This window comes from Colletotrichum truncatum (genome assembly GCF_014235925.2).
Source record: "Colletotrichum truncatum strain CMES1059 chromosome Unknown Contig_0004, whole genome shotgun sequence".
Lineage (NCBI taxonomy): Eukaryota > Fungi > Ascomycota > Sordariomycetes > Glomerellales > Glomerellaceae > Colletotrichum > Colletotrichum truncatum.
Genome location: NW_027222401.1, coordinates 421,916 through 448,072, shown reverse-complemented (window position 1 = coordinate 448,072; position 26,157 = coordinate 421,916). Strand labels below are relative to the sequence as shown.

The 26,157-nt window shown below is 49.9% G+C and overlaps 8 protein-coding genes across 8 annotated transcripts; 5 read left to right on the top strand and 3 right to left on the bottom strand.

Annotated features, from left to right (window-relative positions):
* Positions 1-1,056: 1,056 nt before the first annotated feature.
* CTRU02_206905 (uncharacterized protein) lies at positions 1,057-1,473 on the top strand (the record flags this gene model as incomplete). Its single annotated transcript, XM_036733632.1, has 1 exon — positions 1,057-1,473. The coding sequence occupies one exon, from the start codon at positions 1,057-1,059 to the stop codon at positions 1,471-1,473; it is 417 nt and encodes a 138-aa protein (XP_036574663.1).
* Positions 1,474-6,899: 5,426 nt separating this feature from the next.
* CTRU02_206904 (uncharacterized protein) lies at positions 6,900-7,097 on the top strand (the record flags this gene model as incomplete). Its single annotated transcript, XM_036733631.1, has 1 exon — positions 6,900-7,097. One exon carries the CDS (start codon positions 6,900-6,902, stop codon positions 7,095-7,097), a length of 198 nt encoding a protein of 65 aa, XP_036574662.1.
* A 97-nt stretch (positions 7,098-7,194) lies between these two features.
* Positions 7,195-8,522, bottom strand: CTRU02_206903 (ai-bp family protein; the record flags this gene model as incomplete). Its single annotated transcript, XM_036733630.1, has 7 exons — positions 7,195-7,297; positions 7,371-7,599; positions 7,661-7,757; positions 8,078-8,172; positions 8,229-8,294; positions 8,351-8,459; positions 8,511-8,522. The coding sequence occupies 7 exons, from the start codon at positions 8,520-8,522 to the stop codon at positions 7,195-7,197; spliced, it is 711 nt and encodes a 236-aa protein (XP_036574661.1).
* A 2,112-nt stretch (positions 8,523-10,634) lies between these two features.
* On the top strand, positions 10,635-11,439 carry CTRU02_206902 (dj-1 family protein; the record flags this gene model as incomplete). The annotated part of the gene is made up of 3 exons (XM_036733629.1): positions 10,635-10,696; positions 10,745-10,925; positions 10,984-11,439. The coding sequence occupies 3 exons, from the start codon at positions 10,635-10,637 to the stop codon at positions 11,437-11,439; spliced, it is 699 nt and encodes a 232-aa protein (XP_036574660.1).
* Positions 11,440-12,779: 1,340 nt separating this feature from the next.
* On the top strand, positions 12,780-12,947 carry CTRU02_206901 (uncharacterized protein; the record flags this gene model as incomplete). The annotated part of the gene is made up of 1 exon (XM_036733628.1): positions 12,780-12,947. The coding sequence occupies one exon, from the start codon at positions 12,780-12,782 to the stop codon at positions 12,945-12,947; it is 168 nt and encodes a 55-aa protein (XP_036574659.1).
* A 1,071-nt stretch (positions 12,948-14,018) lies between these two features.
* Positions 14,019-14,282, bottom strand: CTRU02_206900 (uncharacterized protein; the record flags this gene model as incomplete). Its single annotated transcript, XM_036733627.1, has 1 exon — positions 14,019-14,282. The coding sequence occupies one exon, from the start codon at positions 14,280-14,282 to the stop codon at positions 14,019-14,021; it is 264 nt and encodes an 87-aa protein (XP_036574658.1).
* A 4,034-nt stretch (positions 14,283-18,316) lies between these two features.
* Positions 18,317-18,838, top strand: CTRU02_206899 (DASH complex subunit SPC19; the record flags this gene model as incomplete). Its single annotated transcript, XM_036733626.1, has 1 exon — positions 18,317-18,838. The coding sequence occupies one exon, from the start codon at positions 18,317-18,319 to the stop codon at positions 18,836-18,838; it is 522 nt and encodes a 173-aa protein (XP_036574657.1).
* A 1,010-nt stretch (positions 18,839-19,848) lies between these two features.
* On the bottom strand, positions 19,849-20,879 carry CTRU02_206898 (SH3 domain-containing protein; the record flags this gene model as incomplete). Its single annotated transcript, XM_036733625.1, has 3 exons — positions 19,849-20,328; positions 20,377-20,670; positions 20,742-20,879. The coding sequence occupies 3 exons, from the start codon at positions 20,877-20,879 to the stop codon at positions 19,849-19,851; spliced, it is 912 nt and encodes a 303-aa protein (XP_036574656.1).
* Between the last annotated feature and the right edge of the window lie 5,278 nt (positions 20,880-26,157).

Sequence of the window (26,157 nt, the reverse complement as noted above, 5' to 3'; positions counted from 1 at the left end):
ACTTGGCGTTGAGGAGACTGTTTGTAGATTGATAAATTGCAGCACTTTGCACTTTTTAAACATTACAGAAACGCAGAGAAAGGACAACGATACCTTCAATTTTGCCTAGATCCAGGTTCTCTCATACGTTCTATTCAGCTTTTCATTTGATCATTGTTTTCTTCATTTGTCGGTTCAGTTAGTGTGTAAACCACTTTGCAAGTTAAGAAGTAGTAACGAAACAAAACAAAAACATACTCTCGATTTCCATACCGTCGCTATTACGAGTGTTGCACAGCGCATACTTTGCTTTCAAGATGCAGAAAACAATGGACCTTGAGATACAACATTGAAATTGATCCTGGTGTTCTGAACCTTTCGAACATGCAAACAAATTTACCACACCACACCACACCACAGCACTATACTACATAACGCAACACATCCAAAGTGAATTTCTGGCCACAGTTACACGAACACCTCCTTCATATCGTTGTCAAATGAAGCTGGGAATCAAACAATTAGCCATAACTTTAATAACAATCTCGGGCACGCCAAGACTTCGCATCGTTAAGTTAAGCAGTGTAATATCAGCTCATTCTCACAATTCGACACAAGAATATCTACACCACACTTTTCATCACGATTCACTGAACTTCAACAGGCAAGAGCAAGTATTCAAGCACAAGAAACCAAAATCAGCGAACGACCCTTGATTCACGCCCAATTCTCAAACCTTTCGAGTCCTCATACCAAAGCACACCACAACCACCAACAACCACCTCTCACTCACTCCAAACTTTTCTCAGGCGTAAAACCGTCTCCACTAAACATTCACCTGAGGCTATCACGACCCAACAACACACATTCACTCTCAACCCAACTCCCTTCAAGCTCGTATCTTTCTCAACAACAGAAAGAGCCGAAACTTCCACCACTTTCCCCAACAACTATACCAAACCCGCAAAGAGACGTCACAAGTCACAAGTCGCAAGCAATGAAAAGTTTTTCACACTAAATCAATCGAGAACATATAGACCAAAATTGCCAGCTCATCCAACTCGCCACAGTCTCACCATGTGCACAATCCACATCGTCAGATGCCCACACTGCGACGCCCTGGCCTCTGCCCACCGCGAACCATGTCCCGGCACGTCCTACAATCGCCTCTGCCACCGTGGCCTCACAAATTCCATCACGACGCGCCTCTTCCCTGGCCGTTGCGAAGCCTGCCTCACGAAAACAGGGCCGTATCACACCCTTGCCCCTGGCCCTACACTAGCCGGAAGGAGCAGTTTCGAGAGTCTGAGCAGCACTCGGGGGGCAAGATGCGCCGTTCGTTTTCGGATGTTGTGGAAACGGCTGCTTTCGAGGACGAGAAGGTCCCGCTTGAGCGTACAAGACGATGGATCACGAGCTTGTGAAAATCGGTGTCGTATTGGGCAGTGGGTACTTGCAATCAGTTTTACTAAATTCAAACGTGGCTTACAGTGACGAAGTGCCGCCACCGGTTTCGTAAAGTGGCTTGCAAGGTCGTGATACTGATCTTTGGTGTTGACATGTCGTTGGCCTTAATAGTTTGCCGCTGACTGGGATTCACGTTGCCCCTGCGGAACTTCTTCGAGTCATCTCATCTCGGTTGGTAGACGAGTAGACGATACAAAGGATGAGTTGGCAACGTACTAAACTAGATCTGTAAACCGAAGTTTATGGCAATTCAACAAGATACCCGTTCATGCAGGGAGTTTACTGGTTGACTCATCGGCAGGCACGATGTGACCATTCAGCTGTTTTGAGACATGGATATAACAACCCATGCGATACCGACGGCTGCAGGTGGGAAGGCAAAGTAGAGCTGGTACATGTACAACAAAATACAACACTGAAAGCCAATGACAGCTCGCAATGCCCCCCTATGCTGGCCTCGGATTTGGAAATGACAAGCAAGGCCTTGCAGCAAGCATCCACTACCATTGTCAGTCGTCAAAACAAACTCAATGCCCCTCTCTTGCGGCACACAACCACTGACGACGTTGGCGGCTTTGTTAGCGAGTTGTAGATGTCGTTAGCCCCCCGCCTTGTATGACGCAAACTATGCGCCCCACTTGACCTCCTCCAAAGTGCTCGAATCTTCGCGAAACACCAAGCCGCAAGGCATCTGCACTCGCACCACGTGATGCATGTGCAATTGATCTACGGAACCAACCGGCTGCAGTTTGCGCGTGCCTGAACTTAGAACCAAGACTTGAAGGAGCGCGATGTGGCAATTTTACCAAAAGTAGCCTGCAAAGTCCTAAAAATGTTTGTGGCGGAAGGCAAAAGGTGCCCGCCTGAGGATAGTGCGAATGCCCTCAAACCATGTATGCGTCGGACGCAAGGGCGTGCAGCTGCGGCAAGCTCGAGAGAGAAAAGTAACTGGAAAGGGGGTCTTCAAAATTTTTTTAATGCACTACATGCGAATGGCACGGCATCGCCGAATTGCTATTTTGCCTCAGGAGGGAAAAGATCGCCGAGCATGGTTTTGTCTGGACAAGCAGCGAAGCCACGTTGATTCACCGATCACTGCCGCTGCGGAATAACAGTCGGCGCCCTAAGAGGGTATTGATTTTCGTGGTACCTTTGTTCGGTGCGGAGCTGGGTCCGAAACACGGCTTTTCACAATACGGTTGACGGGAAGACGGCGTATGCAATGCCGAGACTTAGTTCCACGTCGTCGTTATTGCGGACAAGGCAGGTTTCGTTTGAGAAGACGGCGGCGGAAGTAAATGCCCGGATATCGTAACATTAGTAAGTTAACAGTGGACTCGATGTACTCGGTCGAATGGTTGCGGCCCGACGTGCGAGATGGGAAACGGCGCCGCAAGATACTGCAGAGATGAGCGACCGCAGCCCCCTTTTTGTTGTATAGGCGGGGTCCGCTATGGGGTCACCGCCAGTTGCCAGCCGTCAAAACACCACGCACGGTCAAAGATTACATGCAGAAAGGGAAGGGGATTTCCTACAAAGGGTTCAGCACGACTCGGAAGTGATACCCACAAGCGTGTTCGGCGGGGGGGTGTCGTAGTCAAGACACCGGGTGACCTGGCAGAATGAAAACTCAATCTTGTTGGGCGTCGACAGCGCGTGTTCAAGCCGTCACAGTGAGATTCGTGCGCCCACTTTGATGACGTGAGTCGGGACATGGAGCTGAAGGGCGGAGGACTTTCTCCAGAGAGATGGAGCTAGGTTCGAGGGTCGAGCTGGCGGGGGTGTCATGCTGGGGGTATTTTGGCCAGTTTCGTCAAGCCGTCACAGCACGCAACAAGATGCAGAACTGCGGTACCCTGCCGGTTCTACCTGTCGCTCCGCTCAAGCAGTCGCATTGTGTCCAACAGCGACATCTCGAACCCGAAACGCTATCCGTTCTTCTGGGACCACCGGAGGTCCTCCGGCTTTTTAGTGTATTAGCATGGTTGCGTTATCCACTGACAACCGCTAGATCATATCACAACATGATGCGCTGGGCCCTTGTTGGACCCCTGTATGGAGTGACCAAGAACGGCTGAATCTAGTCGGAAGGGTCCGTTATCCGCCACACTGAATGTTTCTGTGGTGTCTACTTCGACCCCGTTGGTGTCTGCGGCCGAAGTGCCTTACTTTAAAGAGGGCTGACGGTAGAGCGGAAATGCACAATTGCGATTGCGATGGCAATGGTGGGCCGAGGTTTGCTTACCGATAAAATTTCCCAGGCTCGACCCAAATGCGACAGATGAGTACTTCAATGCCGAGCTGCTGACCGCCAGAGGGAATGTATTCGAGGCCGCGCGCAAACAAGTTTCGCATGGCGTGCGTACGACTTTCCTACTATCACATGGGCCAAGACCGTGAAATCGATACACGTACCTTCACCATTGAGTCGCATCACGGATGAAATGCAACGAGCGAGAATGTTCTTCTACCCGAAGCAGCGCGATCCTTGTTTTAGGGTCCTGATGAGGAGATCACGGCTTTGACAAGGTCGTTACCTCCGACCGCCAACTGGCCGCCTTGTTTAGGACAGCACACATGCGCCGCTGGGATCTCTGTGCGACAGCTGCCACATGCGCGCGGCCGTAGTGAGGAAATGAGCCTCAAGTTGGTGGGGGCCAAAAGAAAGATGAGCCATGAGCGGTGTTCTAGTGTCTTGCTGGCGGGAAAGGCCAAGGAGGCATTGTCGTCAGGGTCCTAAGGTCGGCCCAACGCACTGATTTAAGATTCTCGAATCCTCCGGAAATTTCGCATAGCATAGGACCCCCTGGCCACCGCCTCTTTCGATGTCCGTGAGTTTTCGTGTCTCCCCCATCGAGGGGCAGGCACTGCGGGGACCCTCAGGCAATCTGACTGCCATGTGCCTCCAACCCCTCTAGGGGTTAGCCTGGCCAAGGGAGCCGACCGAAGATAGATTGGTATCAGTCGACGTCGTCATATGCCAATTGGGGATCACAGCGGTCCGGGCTGGAGTGCTATGAAGATTCTAGAACATCGAAGTGTTGTCCACGTCGGAGAATTTGGACATCATTTCGAGCCGTCAACCGGCCAAGGGTGACTAGCACTCGCTTTCAAAGTGCCTTTTCGTCGTAGCTGTCTATGACGTGATACTTTCCCTTCTTGAAAGAGCGCGACATGGTAGGGAGGGGCCCTCAGTGGAAGGGGTAAAAAAAAATAAAAAAAATAAAATAAAAAAAAAGCCATGCGGGCGGGCCGGATGGGATTTGTCGGCTTTCTTTGCAACATCCAAAGAGCCGTCCGTCATGTGTGTGTCTGCCGCCACCTGGCTTGTCCTTGCGGTCCGGAGCTAATCGTCCAGCGGCTGGAAATCATTCGACGCGAATGTTGGAGCTCCTAGGATATTCAGCCCCATGGGCTCGGAGAGCCAGCAACACGCACGACTCGTCCTCGATGGATCCGAGCGAGCAGCTGAGAGAGAAGAGAGAGAGCAAGCGAGAATAGGCAAAGGTGCAGGTATCGACCCCGCCATTGTTGGTTGACGGAAAAGAGACAAGAAAAAAAAACAAAAAAAAGAGCTTTTTACAGCAACGTGATGGGGCACAGAAGTGCGGCCCAGCCCTTAAGGCAAGGCAAACAAACCACGGTTGACGAGGGGATGTAGGGGAAGAGATGAGGTAAGGCATGGTCATGTCTGTCTGGTATGGGATGAGATGGGGATCTTTGAATGTGGGTTGGTGTACGGGTAATGGATACGTACTCTAGGCACGAGGGGACTAGGGAATGGAGGAGTAGGCGATATGTACCTGCTACTTCCCGCTTTATCCTTGTTGGACCCTTCGAAACTTCGGTTTCCCTTCTTGCCTACTTTGCCATCTCCATCCATAGGCTCTTTGCTTCCGGACGCCGTCGCAACTGCCTTGTGGGCAGGCAAGAAGAAGCGACTACCTACTGCCATACTAGGAAGGGGGGCGGCGGGTTCGAAGAAAGGGCGACGGGCGTGGTCAGAACAGCCACAGCGTAGCGGGCAAGAACACTGCAAAAAAGGGTGGCTCTGTGGTGCCTGTGGACTCAGTTCGAGAGCGAAAGAGTGGGTCCCGTTCGGTAGTACCACGCAGTGCTCCATGCGGCCCCGTAAGCGCTGTCTTGCTTCAGAGGCCTATCACAGGGGTATGGGAGCATTTGCTCCGGTAGGGCACTAAATGGGGGACTGCCTCGAACAAGTGCTGCGGTTGCAGAGATGCCCCATCAAAGCCCATCGAACTTTTTGCCCGCTCACCCGTCCCTCCATCCTTCGTTTCTTGTTGTTGGGACCCGTAAGGGTCACCACCGACTGTGGCTTTGCAGCCTGTACCTTACATAGTACCTTTACTCTCCTCTACTGCCCGCCCCTCCCCTCCCCCCTTCTCCCTCAGGGGGGTCTGGCCCAGGCCTCTAATAGTACTTGCCCAGCACTGGCACTGACCCTGAGCCTGGGGATTGCAGATGGGGAAGGGGAAATCTTGCTCTGGTTCCGTCGCAGTACTCTGTAGTGCTGAACACACCTGCCACTGTTGTACCCTACCTCTGGGGGCCATGCCGTACTAAAAACTGCCCAAAGGTACTCTGTACATGCTGTCCGTCCCTCTTACCTGATCTGCTGGCCCGTCCGGTCCTGAAGGGAGGGGACTAGGATTATCGTAAAAAAGAATGGGATATGGGACGTACCAAAATATATACCCAACCAGACAAATCAAAATTGTCCAGTCTGATTAGACTCTGCTTCGCTTTTGTCGCTTTTGCTCCGCGTTGCGATTGCGTTGTCCTTTCGTTGCCCTGCCCTTCCCGTCAGTTCAAGTTGTTTCGAGTCCAGTTCCATTTTACCTTTCTCCCCCCCCCTTCCACCTTCTTTTCCCTTCGCTCCCCTCGTCGTCACCCTTTCTCTACTCTGCCTACCCGGGCCCCCCTAATCCTCTCGGCCGCCGCTCACCTCCGCCTAGTCCAGCCTCAGTGGCACTCGCCCACCAGAGTCCCTCACACCCAACTTCAGCGGTCCCCCCCGTCCCCATCTGTCAACCCAAGAAATTAAGAGACATCCTCCAATAACCCCTCGTCATAACGTTTGTCGTTAAAAACGCTCCGGCCCTGGCAGGGGTCCTTGTGGAACCGACTGTGTGGCGATTCTTCCCCAAATCCCGCTGTGTCATTGGATGATCGGCATACAGACCGGGGGGCAGCAGCCACATCTGCTGTTTATATCAGCCACATCTGGGCCGCCAGTTTGGCACGCTGGTCAGCACCAGGCCTGGTCGTTCCTCCGCCTATTATCCGCTTTCCTGTCCTTGTCTTGACGAGGAACTGTAACACTTCCATGTTGCCCTCTTCCGAGCACACAAGTCTACTCTCATCAACTTCAGAATCCTTCACAACAAAAAGACGCTGTCCAAGAGGCGCGAATTCGTCTTCATTCGGCTTTCATGTGCGTTGAGCACAAGACTGTTTGTCCAGTCTGTCGGAGACTCTACCTTGTCTATGTCGCTTTCTGCCAGGAATATCATCCTCCGCTTCTGGAGTGTCCTAAGGGTCTTGTAGTTCGCCCAATGCAGATGCTCGACGGCCGATGTCCGAGTCCTGTCTGTCCAAACAGCCGTGTTGGAGGCTGTTTGGTTATATAGACAACAACTCCTGGACACAAGAAACTAATAGTAAGTCCTCCGGATTTGATCGGCAGCCAAGAAACATGAACGTAGAAAATCATTTACTAAATTTGGTTTACAGCTTCTGACCCTTGTTGTCCACTTCCACCACCTGGTCGATGCCTTCGTACTGCGGAAGGTCCAGGTTGTATTTTTCAGCAATACCTGGCGAAATAAATCTGCTCCCAAGGTCAGCCAAACAAAAAAAAAATTACTCCTTAGTTTAAAGGGGCTTCAGATCTCAGCACATACCTTCCACCGACGAAGTGTCGTCCTTTGAAATGTTTCACTAGAGGCTTTGGTGCCGTCAAGCTGACGAGAACTGTAGGGTGGAAAGAGCTGCCGAGGCCAGACGATGGCGGGCCATCCTCGATATTCCACGATGATGGAGCGTCAACCGATGTTACAGGCAATTTCGTCTCCTCGAGCGCCTTGATCACCGCCGGGAAGGGTTCCCGGACCTCGCCAGAGAAGCTGAATCCTAAGATCACGACGTTAGGCGCGCAGACCGACAGTCAAAGAAAAAGTGATTATGAACGAACCGAAAATCGCGTCCACGATGTGGTCCGTCGACTTCAGGGCCGTTGGAAAGTCGTCAACGAACGGAATGTTCAAGTCCACCAACTGCTGCGCCAGTCGCTGAGAAAAACGATTAGTCCAATTCAACTCACGGCAGGCCCCGAGAAGCCTTGGGGAATGCAAATGTAAGGCAGCATGATATACACGCAAACTTTGCCGCCGTTTTCTTTCTCAAGGGGGGAAGCACAGCAGAAGGTTTGTGCATTGCATAGCGAAGCTTGGGTGGCAGATAAAATGAGTCAATATGTGACGTCGAAGCCTCGACGACGAGGAGTCGCTGACAGAGGGTTGGTATTTTGTTCAAAAAGCACTTGCCCATGTATTATGCGTCCACGAATCGAACGACGAGATAGACAAAAGTTTAATATATCACCACTCACTTGGTAGAGCTCGTTCTTGCTCCGCTTTGGATAATATATGCTGGGTTTGTATCCGTAGTGACGAAGGTGACGGGCAGCGACGAGACCATCACCACCTAATGTTGCGTGAGTGTCAAGCCATGGGGGGAGCGAGCTGGACATCGTCTCTCACCGTTATTACCGGGTCCGCAAGCCACAAGAATGTTCAAACCCTTACTGAGGGGGTGGACACGGTAGACTGGCTTGGCGTCAGCCATTTGCACTAAACTGAATGGGCTGCGTTCAAAGACTGACCTGCCTGGGAGACAGAGAGGCCAGCGAGCTCCATTAACTGGTCGAGTGAAAACGCGCCGGTGCTCATCAAATCCTTATCCAAGGCTGCCGCGGCCTTGGCCCCGAGTGTCTGCCAGCATTTATGAGCTTCTACACCGCTGAATTGACCGGCGATACCAACCTTCAAAGCCATGATTTTGATATTGTCGCGATATCTTTTCTTAACTGAGATGAAAGATGACGTTGGGTTGATGAGCTGAGGTCGCTCAAGCCAAAAAAAAAAAGTGTGGATGAGGACGGAAGGGGACGTGCAATTGACATCACTCCGCATCGGTATTGCCACAGAATCCCTTCCCGGTCAGCGACGAATCATACGGAAGTACAACCCGGGCAGCCACCGCGGGAGCCGGTTGTAGCGTCACCGACGGACCCATATAGTGCTAATTACTATAACGTGAGATATTGAAACTGTGTACCCATCAAGGTGCCTTCCCAGTACATTAGTGATTGTGTCTCAGACGCTGGAATGGGTGCGAGAGATATTTGACATGTTTGATCAGAAGAGAGTTATCAAAATTCCTTATACAACAATAGAGTACTTTCACTTTGTCCAGTCTCAAACTACTGGCCTGAGCTGGAATGTCTTGCTAGAGTGACCCCATAGCACCTGCGTCATCTACGCTTCTAGTTGGTCCACTTATTATGACCTTATTTTGTGTTCATCGACGACGTTACAGGCAATCTTCAACTCACAAAAGCCGCAACTTCTGCAGCCAAACCACAATGATTATACGTAAATTGAGGGGGGAAAAAAAAAAGAATAGCTTTCATCCCATTTTTTTGAATAATAAAGTTAAGAATTATTTCTCGGACACGTGATGCACTGTCTCATTACATCACTGTGAAAATGAACTCAGAATTAGGAACCAAAACGTCCAACCATGAGTTCCCGATCAACTTTTGAATTATACACAAACAAATATGAAATATATTTTGTTGGTTAACCTGTAGACCAGACGCCTGGGGTCAAGCTAATTGCGGCTGAAGCACATTTCGCAGCAACTGCAAGCCACATTTCAGGAAACGACATGACATATTCCAGGCAAAGGGTCAACCTCTCATCCTGCTGCATTGTAAAATACACTAGCCGATTCATAATCAGTGAAAAAGATTATGTTTTGTTTTTCCTGGCACCTTCCAACTTTAAAATTTAAGCTCCAGTTAGTCCCTTTACCGGTTTGCGCAGCATGCCAAGCAGGAAGGAGCTACTCATGAAAGGAACTTCCACACAGCTGAAACATATATGCCTGATCAAAGATATGTTTAGTAATCTTTATCTTATCATGGTATATCGAGTGATTCATCGACCACAATATTCAAACGCGTAAACAGCACCTTTTCACAGGTAAATTATACCGGACATTGATATTGTAAGGAACACACTTCTGCATGACAAGTGCGCTGGCTTGGCGGCCAGCACCCTGGCATGCCTTTGTGCTAACTGCACCTGAGTGGTAAATTTCTCGATGACAGTGGAAACCAACTGCTCATGGTCCCATATTTCTTCCCATACTTCCACGATCGATTGTCCGCCAACACCAGTTCCATCGCATCAATGTTGTTTGCCACACTTGCATCTCCTGAAGCCAGTAGATGAAGACAACTCGTTTTTCAGGAAACAGTGGAAAGCCTCATGAGCTTTTCCACCTGACTTTTTAAGGCGGATAGGAGTTGGCGCCGCCGCAAATAAAGTAAACATAAGAGCGTTTCCGTCTACAAGAGGAGTGTCATGCGCAATCAAGCTTGATTTGTCCGGTTGTGCAACATCGTTATTGCCTCTTTTATCCGAACTGCATTCCGACGGAATTATAGTAAACAACCGATAACTAGGTACAATGACTTTTGGGTAGATGTGAGGTCAGATTATAGCCGGGTTGAACGCTGGTTCCAACCTAGAATTAAAGAGGGTCGGGCTAGAACGTACCTCCGGTCCAAGCTCGGACCCAAAGTATCCCGTCGGTACCGCTTGAGAGCTTAAAGTCCGGACTAGTCATAACCTCCGGACCCACTCGGATGTATACGCTTCGGAACGGGACTTACACGAAACATCAGTGGAAATGAACAATGGGCATTTCCTGATCCTTCACTCTTTTTCCGTTATATAAGTTGTATGATTTGTATATAAGATGCGAATAGAAGCCAATACTATCAGAAAAGTAACACCCACAACACAACAAAATACTTAACCCATTGTTAAACAGCTAAACCAGACCCGTCATTCAAACCTCTGCACATTATTCTCAGCATGTCTTTCGATCTCAGAAAGCCAAATCGCAGGATCCATGCCGGAGTCATTTTGACCAAGGGGTATGCATATCAGTCCTACTTTTGTCTCTCCACTAATTAGCATCCCAGCATCACGGAGATGCTTGACGTAGCCCCTTTCGAGTTTTTTGCATGGACAGACAAAGAATCTCTCAGTTTCATGCAAGTCTCCGACAAGATGAAAGAGGATGCACTCGACATAGAGCTGCACTGGGTTACGGAAGATGGGCAACCGGCTAAGATGAAGAGCAGAGCTCAGATCATACCCACTGTGAGTCCATACCTGTTGTCTTCCTCAAACAATAAGGAAAACAGCTAATACCTCCAAGGATTCCTTCGAGACTTGTCCACCCCTGGACATCGCCCTCATGGGCGCGCACGACGCTACCTACAAGACCAGCCCCGCTGAGGTCGAATTCATTCGAAAGACCTTTGATCACTGCAGCGCGTTCATTACCATCTGCGGCGGCGCCATGCCTCTCCTAGAGGCAGGTGTACTTGCTGGAAAGACTGCCACCTGTCCGCGCCCGATCTTTGAGCTGATGAAGAAGAACGTGCCGGTCGTGAACTGGCTCGACAAGCGTTGGGTGCGAGATGGAAAGTTGTGGACGTCCAACTCCTTGCTCAATGGAACAGATCTAATTCGAGCTTTTGCCACGGAGACTTGGGGCGGGCGGAACGGGATGGTCGAGGCGGTGCTCGACGGCGGTCACTTTCCTGACAGAGATGTCGACTTCAAGGATTTCAAGGGGGTTCAGCATTCTATTGATAGTCTCCCAGCCTAAGCCGGGCTTTTATGGATGGTGAAAGGGGTTTGTTCGTTTCGGTTAGAGTTTCGAGCAGTTCCTCGGAACCCTTTTAGACATGCCGGTTCAGGATGTAGGTAGGCAAATCACTCCACTTCATCAAATTAAAATGAATATCATTAACACAAAAGGTTCTAGACTACTTCCAACGAGCACGTGCAAGTGGAGGTCTTAGTTAATCTCAGTCGCCATGAAGCATGGAGGAAAATACTAGATTATTCTCATTTCATTTAACTGTCGTATGGTGGGCCACTCTCTTGTTCAGGTGCAATTGCCTCACTCAGCCGCTCACCTTTGAGTTACCACTTTTAAGCGTAAGATCATGACTGAGGTGGTGGTTTTTTGGTTGAGCAGCGTGGTTGGTGAATATAACTATTAACAAAAATGCACAATGCAAAGTTCCATGATGTGAAAAGAAACGCAGCTCACCTTAGGCACCAACTCATTCCGAGCATACGACCTTAACGCAGCGGGTAATCTAGCCGCATCACCTAAGTAAATGCTCGCTCCATTATTCAAACACGATCGCCTCATTTAGCTAGTTATCTCATATTAGTTACTCTCATATTACTAAAGTGATACTTAAGGTATTTAGGAGTGAGCAGGATGGAGTAGGGGTGAGCTAGGCAATTACCAAAACACTATATAGTGTCAGTACCAAACCTAGGTGAATAATAATTTACTAAGCCATATAATTAGTTCTAATATGCAGATAAATTTTATGCGTTCGGCTATGCAATACGGAATAATTGGGAAGGCTTCCGCGGAACGGGCCAGATCTTATAGCAACTATAAATCTTGAGATCGGTGCTAACAGTAGATCAGCATACTGACCCTACTACTAGAGGAAAATACCTAGGAGGGAAAAAGGGGATTACAAAGCTCACTATTCATATGGGATATTTCAAGCATGTGAGGAGACACAAGCTTGGGGCCCCATCCCCATCAGCCCGATGACCCCGGATGACAGACAATACCAAATCTTAGAAATTATAGTAAACTACTGTCTCTCCAATTCCAGATAGTGGGGTCTAGCCATGGAGAGAGGGAAACGTTTAAGAAAAAGAAAGAAAGAAAAAAACTCCGAATTCCTATAGTAATTAAATTCAGTTATCCCCTTTTTGTTCTCCAAGTTCTCATACGTGTGTTATCGTATTACGAAGTAATTTTATACTTATCCAGTCTTATTTGCCACCGCAACTTAAGCAGGTATCGATGTTCCAGGAAACCAACGAAGAATACACTACTTGCTTCGACATTGGTTACACCAACTACTGGACCCGACACGATACGAGTCGCAGCACCTACTATTAGTAATAATGCTTTTACAAAAAGAAATCTCAAACTCGAGAATTTCTGCTACATTTACTATCAAAGTTAGAGACTTTTTTGAGTCATATCAAAGAGGCTGGGTTTGGATGCAATTAAGACTATTAACTCTTACGTCAAGAATACTTACCCGAAGAGGTAACCTAAAGTGCATTTAAAGTCTACTTAGACTTGCAACTTTGAATACACTTGAATTCCACGCCTGTATACAATAATGTTATTGAATGGTTCTCGGTGTGAAGCGTCAAAGTCTTTCACTCTACAAACTCTGATCATGTTTCAATCAGTTTTCGGGGAACATGGGATTTTAGAAGAAAATACGGTGTGGTATGTGGTTGGCCGGAAGCTGCTCATGAACATACCCAAAATAACCTCCAAATCATCTAGGCACCTCTTACCCTATCTAGCTTCGAATCTTATGGGCATGTATTTGAGCTGCTAGACTTGTTGTCCGAGGTAATCCATTCATGGTCTTTGAAGCAAATGCGAATAGAAACAGAATGGAGTCAGTACAAAAATTAAACGCTAATACACCTCGAGGGAATGGTACTTGTATAGCTGCAGGAGAGTGATTTTGAAGTGCAAATTTAATAGATGAAGTTAAAGTTCATTGTTATTGGTCTAAATCTCAGTCGAGAAGGGAACCACTGGGGTCCTTTTAAGTCCTGTGTGCATCATTAGCCATGCCAAAATGCGATATCTGGTACATCCCATGAACTAGAAGGCCCCTAATAGTATTTAAGCGCAGCTTGTCTGTACCAGAGATAAACTCACAGTATATGGGAGAAGTATTGTTTCCCAAGCCGTCACCTGCGAAAGAAGGTTGCCGGTCCCCACGTAACAGACGCCTAGCCGGGTGACCGGCCAGGCGACCACACAAGCCAGTATTATGACTATTACAGCACTTGTAAGGCATGGATAGCTATATTAGAATGACACAAGGTGGTGCACTTCCTAGTCCTGAAAATCACAAACTCAAATGTCATGTTGCTTTCTGTTCAGATGCTGGGAGGTTATAACGAGTCTGACAAGATTGGCATCCATCTCATGGTCTTCCAGAGCAACAGTTTGACTTTTCGATCACATAATAAGGCATACTTGAGCATATTTAAAAAGCTCACTCTCAATTTATGTTAAGCCCTATATCAAGACCCGGATATTATAAGTTAACGAGTCGTTTCTCCCAAACGACTACTGAGGCACCAATATTTCATACACCCAACCTCACTTCATCGGTTCCTGGACAGGAATAAAAATCGCCTTCCCTGGAGCATGTTTGTAGCCACTGGCGGCGGTTCCTTCAAGTCGTCAACAGTTTCAAAGCTTGCCACCGACTGTCTCGCCTCCCAGCGCTCCAACGCCTGTTCACTGTCCCTGGCACTTGTTCTCTTCTTCTTCTTGTGTTCCGAAATTGCAATCAGAATAACGCCCAAGAGCAGCAAAACGGCCACGATGATGGCGACGGCGGTGGTTGCGGGGCCACCCATCCTCATAGGAGAATCTGAGCCTCCAGACGGAGGAGCTGGCGCGGGAGTCTATGAGGCGGTGAGTCTGGAACCCTTGAACAAGGACTTTTATGATGAGAATTGTTACTTACGGCAGAAGCTGCAGGTGCATCCTCAGCGCGTTTAACGTAGTTGGCGAACATTATGAAAGCAGTTGTGGGTATCTCGCTGAACAATCACTGAAAAATTTGAAAATGGTAATTGTAGTCAAGAAAGAGAAATCATGAGCAGTATATAGACCGCTGTTGAAATACTGCATCTTATATCTGTCCTTGCGCTTGTTTCAGTGGGCGGGCATGGGCGACATTTAAATCAGACGTCGTCCGTGGCCTCGGCAAGGTAAGCAGCCCCAAGCTGACTTGCATATTGGGGCGCGCGCGCATCCGTGCTGTGTCTCTTTCGCCATGCGGCCTTATTTTGTGAGTAACACGGCAGCCTGATTTGATGGTACAATCGATGAAATGTCTGTCATAGGCGTTGAAATGATGAAGAAATGCTCGAAATTCTTTTCACTAGTGGTTTTGGGGGCTGGATCACCAAGGGATTGCATCCTTACGATTATCTATTGACCAAAACGCCACCCCAAGGCATTGAAGCATTGGCCAGCTCAGGCTATCATCTCAACCTTCCGGAACTTTACTTGACCTCGCCCAACGAGATAGCCCGATTCGGAGAGTCGTACCAAAAGCGTCAGCAGACCTTGCGAGATCAAGGCGTTCGACTCCTGCTGAAGTAACCAAAGCAAACAACAACCCACCAATCTTGACCTTCCCAAATGGAAAAGCATTGGCATAGGCATCGATTACATTATGCGTAGTGATTGGACAACCAGGCAGGCTGCTTACATATAATTACGCTGTCAGACTGCATTGCGCTTCGGTGCCCGCAAGAGCGGTATACAGGAGCGGACATGCCGACTTACACCTTAAATGCACCAGAAAAGCTTCATCGACGGTTCCGATGCACCCGCAAACTTAGGTAAGACTCGGCAAGCGCTAATGCAACGACAAGACCTCGCAACGGTATTTCCACCTCCGTTACACTGCGAGCACCGAAAACAAGGTCATATCCGCAATAGGCTACCTTAGTTCTTTGGTTCAGGATTGACGCCGACGCAAAGTTGTTGAATGTGAATGCTGTTGCATGTAGAAGCTTGAGATGCTACCGTACTCAATGAGAACCAAAGCCCGGGCGGATTTAAGACTCATAGCTACCTAAATGCTGCCGGAACCAGTGGAATTACTTTAACCAAAGCCTCTGTGCTCTGGAGATGCCGCATCAGCACATACGTGATTTGCTAGATACCTCTCAAAGGCAGAGCGTAGTTTACACTTGCTTACATGTCGAGATTACCTTTCAAAGCTGTCAACCGGGCAGTCGCATTTGGATCAGCAATGTTTTCTTCTAGGTATTCGGACTCAGAATCTTTTAGAACATATCATGAAGTAAGTAAAAAGAAAAAAAAAATGAAGAATCGGAACATAGAATACAAGACCAGCGGCCATGAAATCACGTCTGGAAAAAAATGACAACGGCGGTCAGAAATAGCTGACGAATAACGGTCTTGTGCTTCTCGAACCCCTTCGCGGCGTTCGTTCCGGCATTCGAGAGTTTCATTATGCTTCAATTCTCTTTTTGTATCCGCCACGGCGCGTTTTCCGCTTCCTAGTATACCAGTAAAGGGGAAGCGTGAGGCGGCGTTCACTCATGACGCTTAGACACCAGAGGTATGTCAGCAGAACTCATCTAGCCACATGCTTAGATGAGTGCACTATGCATCGGTACGCGGATGATGGCTGATCCGCGCCGCATTGAAGTCCGAAAGCATGTGTCGTTACGATAAGGTTCCTAACTGAGTTCCGGACGATATTGGGAACCCACCAGTAATGTCATCTCCGCCAAGTCAGCCGGCAGTCATCCGCTTGCGTGACGAGAGGCCAGTGCATGGAAAAGGCCTATGCAAGCTCCTATGCGAACGGCAACGGCAGTGAAGATGCTGCACCTAGAACGGATTTAATGCAGGACCGTTTGTTTCATCGGGAAGACTCCCGTCGACCTTGCGAGAAAGAAGGCCTGTGTTCCATCATCAATAGTAAGCTATGTTATCACTTCAAGGGTGGTTAAGTAGTATGTAAGTATGCCCAAAAGCTTACTCGCCTTTTGCATAGTAAGGAGTGGGACTCGCAATCCACGTGCTTCTTATTAGATTTAAGGGTAGGGCAATTTCTCTTGGATACTACCGGAAATAAAATCAATCATCATTGTTGGTTTAAGGCAAATATGTCGTTAAGTCCTGGTCGCCAAATCTCCAGACATAGCCTTGTTGAGCGAGGAGATAAAAATGGGAAGACATGCCAAGGGAAGAGACAAGGTGCGTGCCTCACCAACTCAAAAGCTGCTTGAAGTCAGACGAGTACTACGCCGTCCAGAATCAGGCAGGCTTTAGATTTTACTTTAATAGAGCTCCCGAACGCATTCGCCGATTGAAGTAATTTCTAGAATCCGCCGATTCGACCAAGAGAAGAGCCCGTGTTGCCAGTAGGTTGAACATTGCTGTTTCCGACTTAGCTTCCTGGCAGAGCTGTGATGCCCGTAAGAACCATATAGATGCCGAGATGAAAAACGATAGAGAAGACACGCTTCAAAGGAAACCATTCCACCGTCTGTATCCCGAAAAATGGGGAGACTCGTTGACATGACCCGAGGTGTAAGCACTAAGCATGGAAGGATGCTACTGCGGGAGAAAAGAAGTGAAATACTGCTTTGGTATGTTAATTGCGCGATAGTACGATTGGTACATGTGGACAAGCCGACATTCCTTGACGATATCGTTCGCTTCCAAAAGTGTTATTTCAGGCTAGTTTTGGAATTTGTAAACTATCATGTAACTTTGCCCTCCTTAAATCAAGATCGGTTATCAGGGCTAATAAAACAGATTTCAATACGTCTATCTGTGCACATGAACCATATTGAACGTTGGTTTCCGTCGTGGGTGGTGGAGCGGCTGTGAATCCTCTGACTGTTGTACCTTACTCGGCTCGGCTACAGGTCGAGGAGAAAAGCGTAGAACGTTTCCTTTGGGTAGGCTCGCTTGATTTCGACTAAGTCAAAGTTGATTCTAGAGCCGTTTATTTTCTGAGAACCGGTTTTAAGTGTCTCTAGTTGATATTTCTTTTTGGTAGTGAATGGTTAGACATTTTTGATCTTGAATGGGCTGTGACAGCTTATTTTGAAGAAGCAATAATAGCCACACTGAACTGGGCAGGTATCAATTCACAAAGAATCACAATAACTTATTCCAAATAACCACAGCTGAACTACTCAGAAACCTTTCATCCATTTAAAGATCTCAGCTCCTAACGGTTGCAGCATTGCTTCTGTCAATTGACAACTCCAACGCCACTACCCCCGACAGTACTCCCCCCCCCCCCCCCCATTTATCTCTTATCTCAAAATTTGAATCGCACCTTGAATATCTAGTCATCCATAAGAAACCCCCCATTTCACTCACAGATCCAAGTCATCTGAATCAGTCCCCCAGACCAATGTCGAAGATCAGGTGAAACCTCCACGACGAACACCCACCTTCCAAACCACAGCTATCTCGCAAGATGGTCCGTGCACAGAGGGAACCCCTGTCCCTTCCACTGTAGTGGGGGGCCAGTAAACAACGTGGGAACGAGACCACCAATTCCATCGGTCCCTTCCCCACCAACAACACCTCCCAAAACAAAGGGAAACCAACCTCAACACCACACCCGTCATCACCACCCACCGCCAAAGCAACACCGGCCGCATTCCTCGCTTCACGCTAAACCGCCACAACCATCCCGCTGACGTCAAGGATACCCTCAATTATTTCCCCCATCATCTCCATACCGACACATTCCGAGTGAAGACCGGCCTGGGTAAACAAAGTAAACAAAAAAAACCCCAAGCAACGAAAGCACCCCAAAAGAAGAAGAACAAAGCCAAAAAAAGAAAAAAAAGAGAAAAAGAAAAAGAAGGGGCAACAGAACAAAATGTCAGCAGCCCAAAACGCAGCAACATATGCAGACTGCGTAGCCTCCCTCCGCTCCTCCCTCAACTTCCTCCAATCGTCCGTCGAGACCCTCGAGACAGGCGTATCCGACCTACCGCGCGTCGCGTCCGTCCTGCGTCCCACGCGACACTTCGAGCTCATCCCGCAACCCACGCTCGCAGCCGCCGAGGCCTCGCTGCGCGACGAAATCGGCCCCTACATCGCTCTTCTCCTCGACCGCGCGGACGCACAGCTCGCGCGGAGGGAGAGACGCATCGAGACCCTGAAAGCGAGATGTGAGCTTCTCCAGGGCCGTCTGGCGCAACCCACGGATGACGACGACGAGGGCTACGGGAAGAAGAAGAAGGCCGGAGACAAGAGGAAGGCTCTGGCTGGCGAGAGCGCGCTGCGGGCCAGGGCCGTGAGGCAGCGTAGGGAGGCTCTAGAGTACAGCGTCGAGAGGCTGGAACTGGAGGTCCTGACCAAGGAGAGGGAGCTGAGGAAGAGGCTGGACAAGGCCTGAGACAACGGACAGCTACCGAGAAAAGAGCACATGAAGAACAATGGGGAGTTGAAGACTTCGGACTTCCGAAAGAGGCTCTCTCGTTCTTGAGCCGAGACTGCCTGGGGGGGAGGGGCCTTCCCGGACCGGGCAAGGGCCGCTTGCGGAATGATGTAAATGATACCCGATGACGAAGGTGGGAAGACTATTACCAAGCGCCACGCGAGGAGTTGGGACGATGTGGCTTGGCGAGACCGGGTCTCGTGGACTTTGAGCCGACATCGAAAACAGATGATGCGACGTCTGGAACAGAAATTCTGAGCCGCGATCAAAATGATTGGTCGACGTCGAGGCCCTTCTCTCGCATTGCTGTTGGAACAGAGATCGCGTGATGGGAACGCCACCTGGTACAGTTCTGCTAGGGAGCATCATTGACGGGTGCAGAGGACGGGCGATGGACTTGGCTACGGCACAAAAGCAGAGAACAGAAAGCAAGACAGTGGCAGGTCGAGACCTGCCTGGGTTACGATGAAGCCTAATGGCCAGTAAACACCATCACAGCTTCAAAAAGAACTTATTGCGAAATTGATATGTGCAAATGCCATTTATACACAGCAGGGGAACACCAACATGCATGGGTATCCCAACTGCGAGCTATCATAGCTATCCGAATGACCCAAACCCGTTGCTCGTGACCCGTCCCAGTAAAAGAAAAAATAAAAACAGACAAGAAAAAGAACACCATCCCTCTGCGCGCGCATCAATGACATGCACTTAAAAAGGTACGAGGGAGGAAAGCCTGCACACAGAGGTGGGCGGATAGAAGTAAAAACGACAAGTAGAAGAAAGGTGGCCGTTTCGGCGGATATACGCATGCCGCTCAGGCCTCGAAAAACAAGGCGGCGGTTTTATCCCGGACAAGAGACCCTAATATACTCCAACAAACATCGAGTGCGAAACCATCCAGTGTCCCTTATGGTCATTTTTAGCTCCCCTCTTCTCCCAACGGCGAAATGAAATTCGTGAGCTCATCATAACAGGATCAGGTAGTTGCTGGGTGCGATACCCGTCTCGCCAGTCTCCTTGCGTGCTTGCCACCACCTTCCGCTCACATCGCTGACCTCCAGAATCTCGTGCTTGGAGAACGAAATCTCGTTTGCGTCGTCGGGGTTGGCCTCGTAGCTGTAGATGGCCTTCGCGCGGTAAGGGTATTCGGTGGGCGGCACCACCTCTTGGTCTGGTGTCTTTTGAGGCCCAGGTGTGGTGAACGTTGGCGCTACGGCGGACTCGCGGGGTCCGGCTGCAATGCCCTGCACTGGGGACGGGTTCTCGAAGCCGTTCAGCTGCGCCGAGGTGTACATCTGGGGAGGTTGCACCGAGGTCGAAGTCTCGGGTCTGCCACCGCCGTACATCATCTGTCTGCTTCCAGATTCCTTCTGGAGAGCAAAGGAGTCGAGGTAAGCACGCGGCTTCGCTGAAGGAGCAGAGCCAAAGTAGAAGATCCACACAATCTGCAAAATATTAGCAATATCCCATTGAGAGCCATGCGGCGAACGTACGGTGACCATGGCCATCAGTATGAAACCAGCTCCAGCAGCCTGGCGAGCGCCGAGGGGAGAGTAGATGAGGGAGTGGATGGTGAGTGAATTCAAGGAAAGGGCAGCGGCCAAGTATCCCGTAAGAGCGACATGGTAGGTTTGTGTCGTATCGGATGCCACGACGACGAAGACGCCGGCAATGAGGAAAAACATGTAAACGGCTGTCCACCATGCGAAGGCGGGGAATGGTCCCGTATTATTCGTTGATTGTGTTGTAGCGATAATAGAGCTAATGAATGCAATAATCCATGCAAGCTATGAATACTGTTAGTGTCTGGCTTGACAGGAGATCGGTTCGAGAATAAATTGGATTGGCTCGGACATACCATGGAGATGGAGACTGTGGCTAGAGCAAAGGGGTCACCGATGATGTTCCCCAGATTAATGCCCTTTCTCCCATACTGAACCCGTGATTGTTCCATTTTGCGCAATGATGGTGAATGAAGAGAACCGTAAGAGGGCATAAGGAAAACGGTTGGGGTTTGTTGAAGTGCGGAATTAGATGCCTGGAGGCAGGTATCGAGAGTGTTTCTCGATTGAAATGAGGATTCCAAAAAACGAGTCGGGCGACTTCAGTCTGCTGCGACCTAAACAATCGGAGCAAACAGCTCTGAATATTTGACGATCAAGACGCTGGGTGATCCAACGGGTGATACGTAATTCGAATGCCGCGAGGGGGTTGTCGTGGCTGGTGGGAATGCAATTCCTCTAAGAAAAGGAGTGACCGGTGGTTGGGCTCGTGGGGGAATAAAAAGAAACGTGCCGGGGTGTTGTTGGCAGTTCGCTGTTCAGTAGTGCGTCAGATTGAATCACAGGGGCCGAGGCGGTAGCGAAGGAAGGCTGGATGAGGCCCCGGGGAGAAAGTTAGGTTGATAGCTAAGGCGTGGATAATCGGTATCTCGAAAGCGAGTCGATCGTTTCAGAGGGTTGTCCAGCAAGGCAGCCTCTTTTTCAAGGAAGGAGAAAGAGAAGAGTGGTAGGAAGTAACGTGATTGTTATTTCGTGATTGAATGTAAGACGGCGGCAGTGAATTGCTGTCGCGAATTTGCAAGGCAGAAAGGGAGAAATCGAAGTCGAAGGAGCGAGGAATCGGAGAGTGTGAAAGGATGAAGGATGGAAGAAACAATGGAAAACTAAGTCGGGCGGACAAGTCGAACAGCGCCAGGAAACAGACGACAGTTGTAAGGGGCAGCAAAGGCTACGGGGAGGAGAATGCCGCACGGGGCGAGCGTTGTTGTCGGTCGAACGCGCGAAATGAAGGGCAACGACTAGTTGGCCCAAGAAGGAAGCGGGCGGCGTGGATTACGAGGTACAAAGTCGAACCGGCCGGCAGGCTAGACCAGCGAAAAGGCGTGGGTTGGCGTCGTTTTTTTTCGAGTCGGCGTCCGCAAGAGGAAGCCTTTCTTCAGGTACGGATGCTTCGCCGGGCGAGGTAAAGCAACCAGCCGACTAATCGAGGTCGACTATGGGGCAATGGACGAGGAACTAATGGGCGAGCTATTCGTGGTACCCGATCGCGTGTCGACATGCAATTCGGCCCCTATTATGTATTTTGTTCCTCTTCTGTGGTGGTCTTGCTGCGCCGTCTCTCGTCAGGCCCCCGGTTGTGGACTTGTGTTTGCTTGGATTGGCCTGGGCTGGTATGGTATTTGTCGGGCGCTACGCTCGTGTCGTGCGCTGCGGCGACGAGCGGTAGTGTTTGTTATTCGGTCAGCCTGGGTAGCGCAGGCGTCGTTCTCGACGGAGCGATAACCAGTGTCTTCCTCTCCCTCTCTCTTGCTCTTTTGGTCTGGGCGACTAATGAACGGCTGCCGTAAAACCGTTGTTAGGAAATGGGTTGAAAGGAGTGGAAGGTATGAGACGGGGGGGAAAGAATGGGAAATAAAAGAGGAGAGACCCCGACGAAAGACACAACCAGCTGAGGAACTGTTGGAGGAAAGCAGGGCCTTCCCACCCAGATTGGACTGTCACAAAATGGAAATGTTGCAAGGGCCGCTGCAGGTTCCTGGTGTGTGCTGAACGGGCCAGGCAGTGCAATGCAGTTGCAGTGCGTGAGTACGTATGGGATGCTGGGTGCTGCCGCCTCTTCCTGGTAGGTGCTGCTACTTTGGCCAGCGTAGCGTGCCTTAAAGTGCACAGTGGGCTTTGGGTAATTAAGAGGATGTGCCAAGCGGGAATTAAGAGCGATGCCATGGGGAAGGGGGGCCACAGGATCCCCTGGGTAGGCACGTAGGGTGGTAGGTTCACTGAGACGAGAGAGACAGCAAACGTGGTGGTGGACTGGGCCCAGGCGGGAAGGGGCACTGGAAGGGACAGTGAGAGGGGCGGGCAGGGGGAAGTGATGAGGCAGGAAGCAGTGAAAGAAGGGAAAAGTGGACTTGGCTTCCTGGGTGCGTAATCCTGTCTCCGCGCTAATACCAAATGAGGTGAATTTAAAATCGACTCGTTGTGGGCATCCGATAGAAAGCATATGTACGTACGGAGTAGCAACAACCCAGAATCAATCGCTGCCAATGAACCAGGCTCGACAAGGCAGTGCTGTGAAGGTATGGCAGCCCAACGGCCATTTCATACTACATTCTACCAACACCAATAAAACGATCACAATTGCACATAGGAAATGCGGATGGGGGGACCTGGTCTACAACGTAGTAAGAACATCGGCGGGAAGGATGGAGGTCCTGGTCAAGAGAGAAAAGTGTTCTGATGGCACATACAGTGTGCATCTTTGCAAGCATCACAGTACCGTCCCACCTCTCTCATCGGTACGTATCTTGAGCTTTTGTGTGTTCGACCCACCTCAGTCCATTTCAGCCGAGTACACTCACCTGTCTAGACCGCGCCTCTTGCTAAAACGGTACCTGCCAGGAGCACCCAACAGTGAAGATCGTCCAGCAGGAAGCCCCGGCGCCCTCTTTCACCTCCCCCAGAAACCGTTGGTCCCTGCCCAGTGCGTGCCCCCTCCTCCTTCTTTCCCCTGGTTGGAATCGAGGCTAGGGGGGTTTGAGATTTTTTCTCAGTGTTCTTCTCATGGCGGTTTGCTGCAAGGTATCCACGGGCATCCCATCCATCATCTGGATTAGACGACTGGCTGGCCAACTTTCCCATTTCCCCCCTTCTTCTTCTTTTATTGGCCAAACAGGTCATTTACCCCTGACTTTGCCCCATCTGTCGCCAAGCTACGTACCAGCGGATATCTCGCACCTTTAATCCACCTGCCCTCATTTTCAGCGTCAGCCCTGAAGCTGCACCACCTGCTTTACCTGAGCGGAGACTTGGCCAGACCTTTGGATCTTCCACGTTGTGTGTTTTCCATATCTGTCTTCGTCTCTGTCTGATTTGTTCGTTCCCACCCTATGTACTTAATTGAAATCGACCATCATGAAGGTAAACAGGCGTCATTTCTGGCAACTAATTGGGTTTGCTAGCTTCTCATCCCGTGCCTTGGCTGTAACTACAGACCATACCCAGCAAAACAAGAATCGATCGGCCTGGCATCGTCCACACATTCCACAGACTGGCGTCTTCCAGTAACCACCTAGACGCAGATGCAGGGGTTCCCTATCGCCTCCCGCCGGTCTGTCATGCCGTTTCATCGTCCTCGCTGGCACACCTTCACCGCGCGAGCGCACTTGAGATCAACATGCACTCACCCGATTCGGTAGATGGCTGCCCTGAGGCACTCTGTTCGAAGGAGACGAAGGAGACGGCCGCGCTGAAGAGTCGCACCCAGAACGGGGTTATCCGACGCCCGATACCTAGCTCTCGGACCCTCACGTGTCGTTGACTCTTTACCCTGCTCCGCCTGCACTCTGCGGCTCGTTGTTATCCGCCGATTGTCCGTGTCAGTCCGCCTATTGTCTGCCCCCCCTGTCGACTGGTTGACAAGTACAGATAGCACATCTTCTCTTCGTGCTGCAGCCGCCAGATCTCTTGAGGTTGCTCAGATCACATCCATACCCGTTAGCTTCTTAACCGTTGGGTATGTAGCAGGCCAGCAAGTATCCTGGCTTGTACTGGCTTGCGGTTGATTTTGACCAACTATCCCCTGAGACTTTTACGTCGTGGCTCTTCCACCAAAGATGGTCAGCGACCGCTGAACTGTTATTACCGGCCTACTAATTCTGCAACAGCTTGAATTGCAAGCAGTGGCTGGCCGTTGGCGGTCTTTCAACGCCTGAAACCATAGGAACCGGAGCACCAACCGCCACAAGTTGGATCTTCCGGCCTAGAACAAGGCGCTCTGCAACAAGACCGATTCCCGAAACTACCTAGACACCAAAACAATGGCTTGTCCAGGTGACACCAGTCTCTTAGCTATCTCAGAACGCCATTGCCACCGCATCACCATCATCGTCACCCACGTAGCTGTCAAATTCTTTCACAACCATTTTTTTGTGATACTACGACTGATCACCCGCTTGCAATACCATTTAAAGCTTGTCATTTCATAGCGCGAATGGATGAACGCGGCTTTAACAACACGCGCACAGCCCACCTTCAATGTCCCTGGCATCCCTTACTCGTGTTTCGTTCCTTCGTCCCAGCATTGATTCCCTCAACAAGGCAATGTTTTCTTGATGCCTGGCGCATGGAATGGTAACAGTAATCGGTCACGATCTGAACTGAAGGTTGCAAACCAGATCTCTGCTCAATTGAACCCATACCTCGATGGCTCTTTTGAAGCCTCGTCTGTCGGTTTTACTATGGAGACATAGCTGTGGGCAGTCGACCGCTAGTGGGCTAGTTTTTTCATGTGTCGGACCAAGTCCATTTTCGAAACCCCATCATCCAAGAAATTACACGCCGTCAAGCCGATTGCCGGGTCTCTCGGCGCTTGTTGTTGGGCCTTTAGTGCTCTTACCGGGCCCGAATTGAAGTGTTCTCTATCTGCTAGAACGCCATACACGTCCTGGAGTTTGACAAAACCCCTGGTCACTAGACGCCGACGGTAGATGCGTGAGCCATGCCGTGGGCATGCTGTGTTTACCCTCATATATCCAGTTTAGAGGTCGCTAGACCGCAGTGCAGATAATGCTTGTGGTGTCCATGGGCCGAAGTTCCCGAGACTCTTTCTGATTCAAAATTCCCAAGGCTTTAGCCCCATTTCCGAACTAGGATTCACGTATGCTCGGTGTTCGTATCGACGCGGCGCCAAGTCTTAATCTGAATACCATCCCAAAAGAATACGCGGGTTAAGGTCCCGCAAGCTTGAACCACAGGATCAACTCGCCCCTCTTCCTACGGCTGATGCTGGTCCATGCGGGACTTTGCTCAGTACCATTTACAGTCCCTCAGCGACTTTACATCCCAAGGTTTTTGACATTCGCAATGCGGGCAAGTGCCCAAAACTCTTTACGAGAGTCTGGATACTAGTAGTCGACTCGACAAGGTCAGCTCGTGACACACTGTGTGCCTTAACATTTTTCTGCCACAGCCCCATCCTCCAGCCCATACCCCTGGATCTGACCCCGGCAGCTCTTACGAACGAACAAGTCCGAGCGAAGCGGCGCGCCATTGGACGGTCCTCGCTTATTTCAGTCAGCTCATGAGGGGGAAGTTCCATTTATATGCATCCGACACCTCTGTGGCTTCCACATGTGGCTAAACACGCCAGCTCCAGTGGTTCGAAAATCAAGGAAACATTTGGTGATCCGACAGTCTGGACGGCGCGGGGTAGGCGACTTCATACATTTGGCTTCTTGAAAATTTGTCATATTGCAACGTCACGCCGTCAGAGGG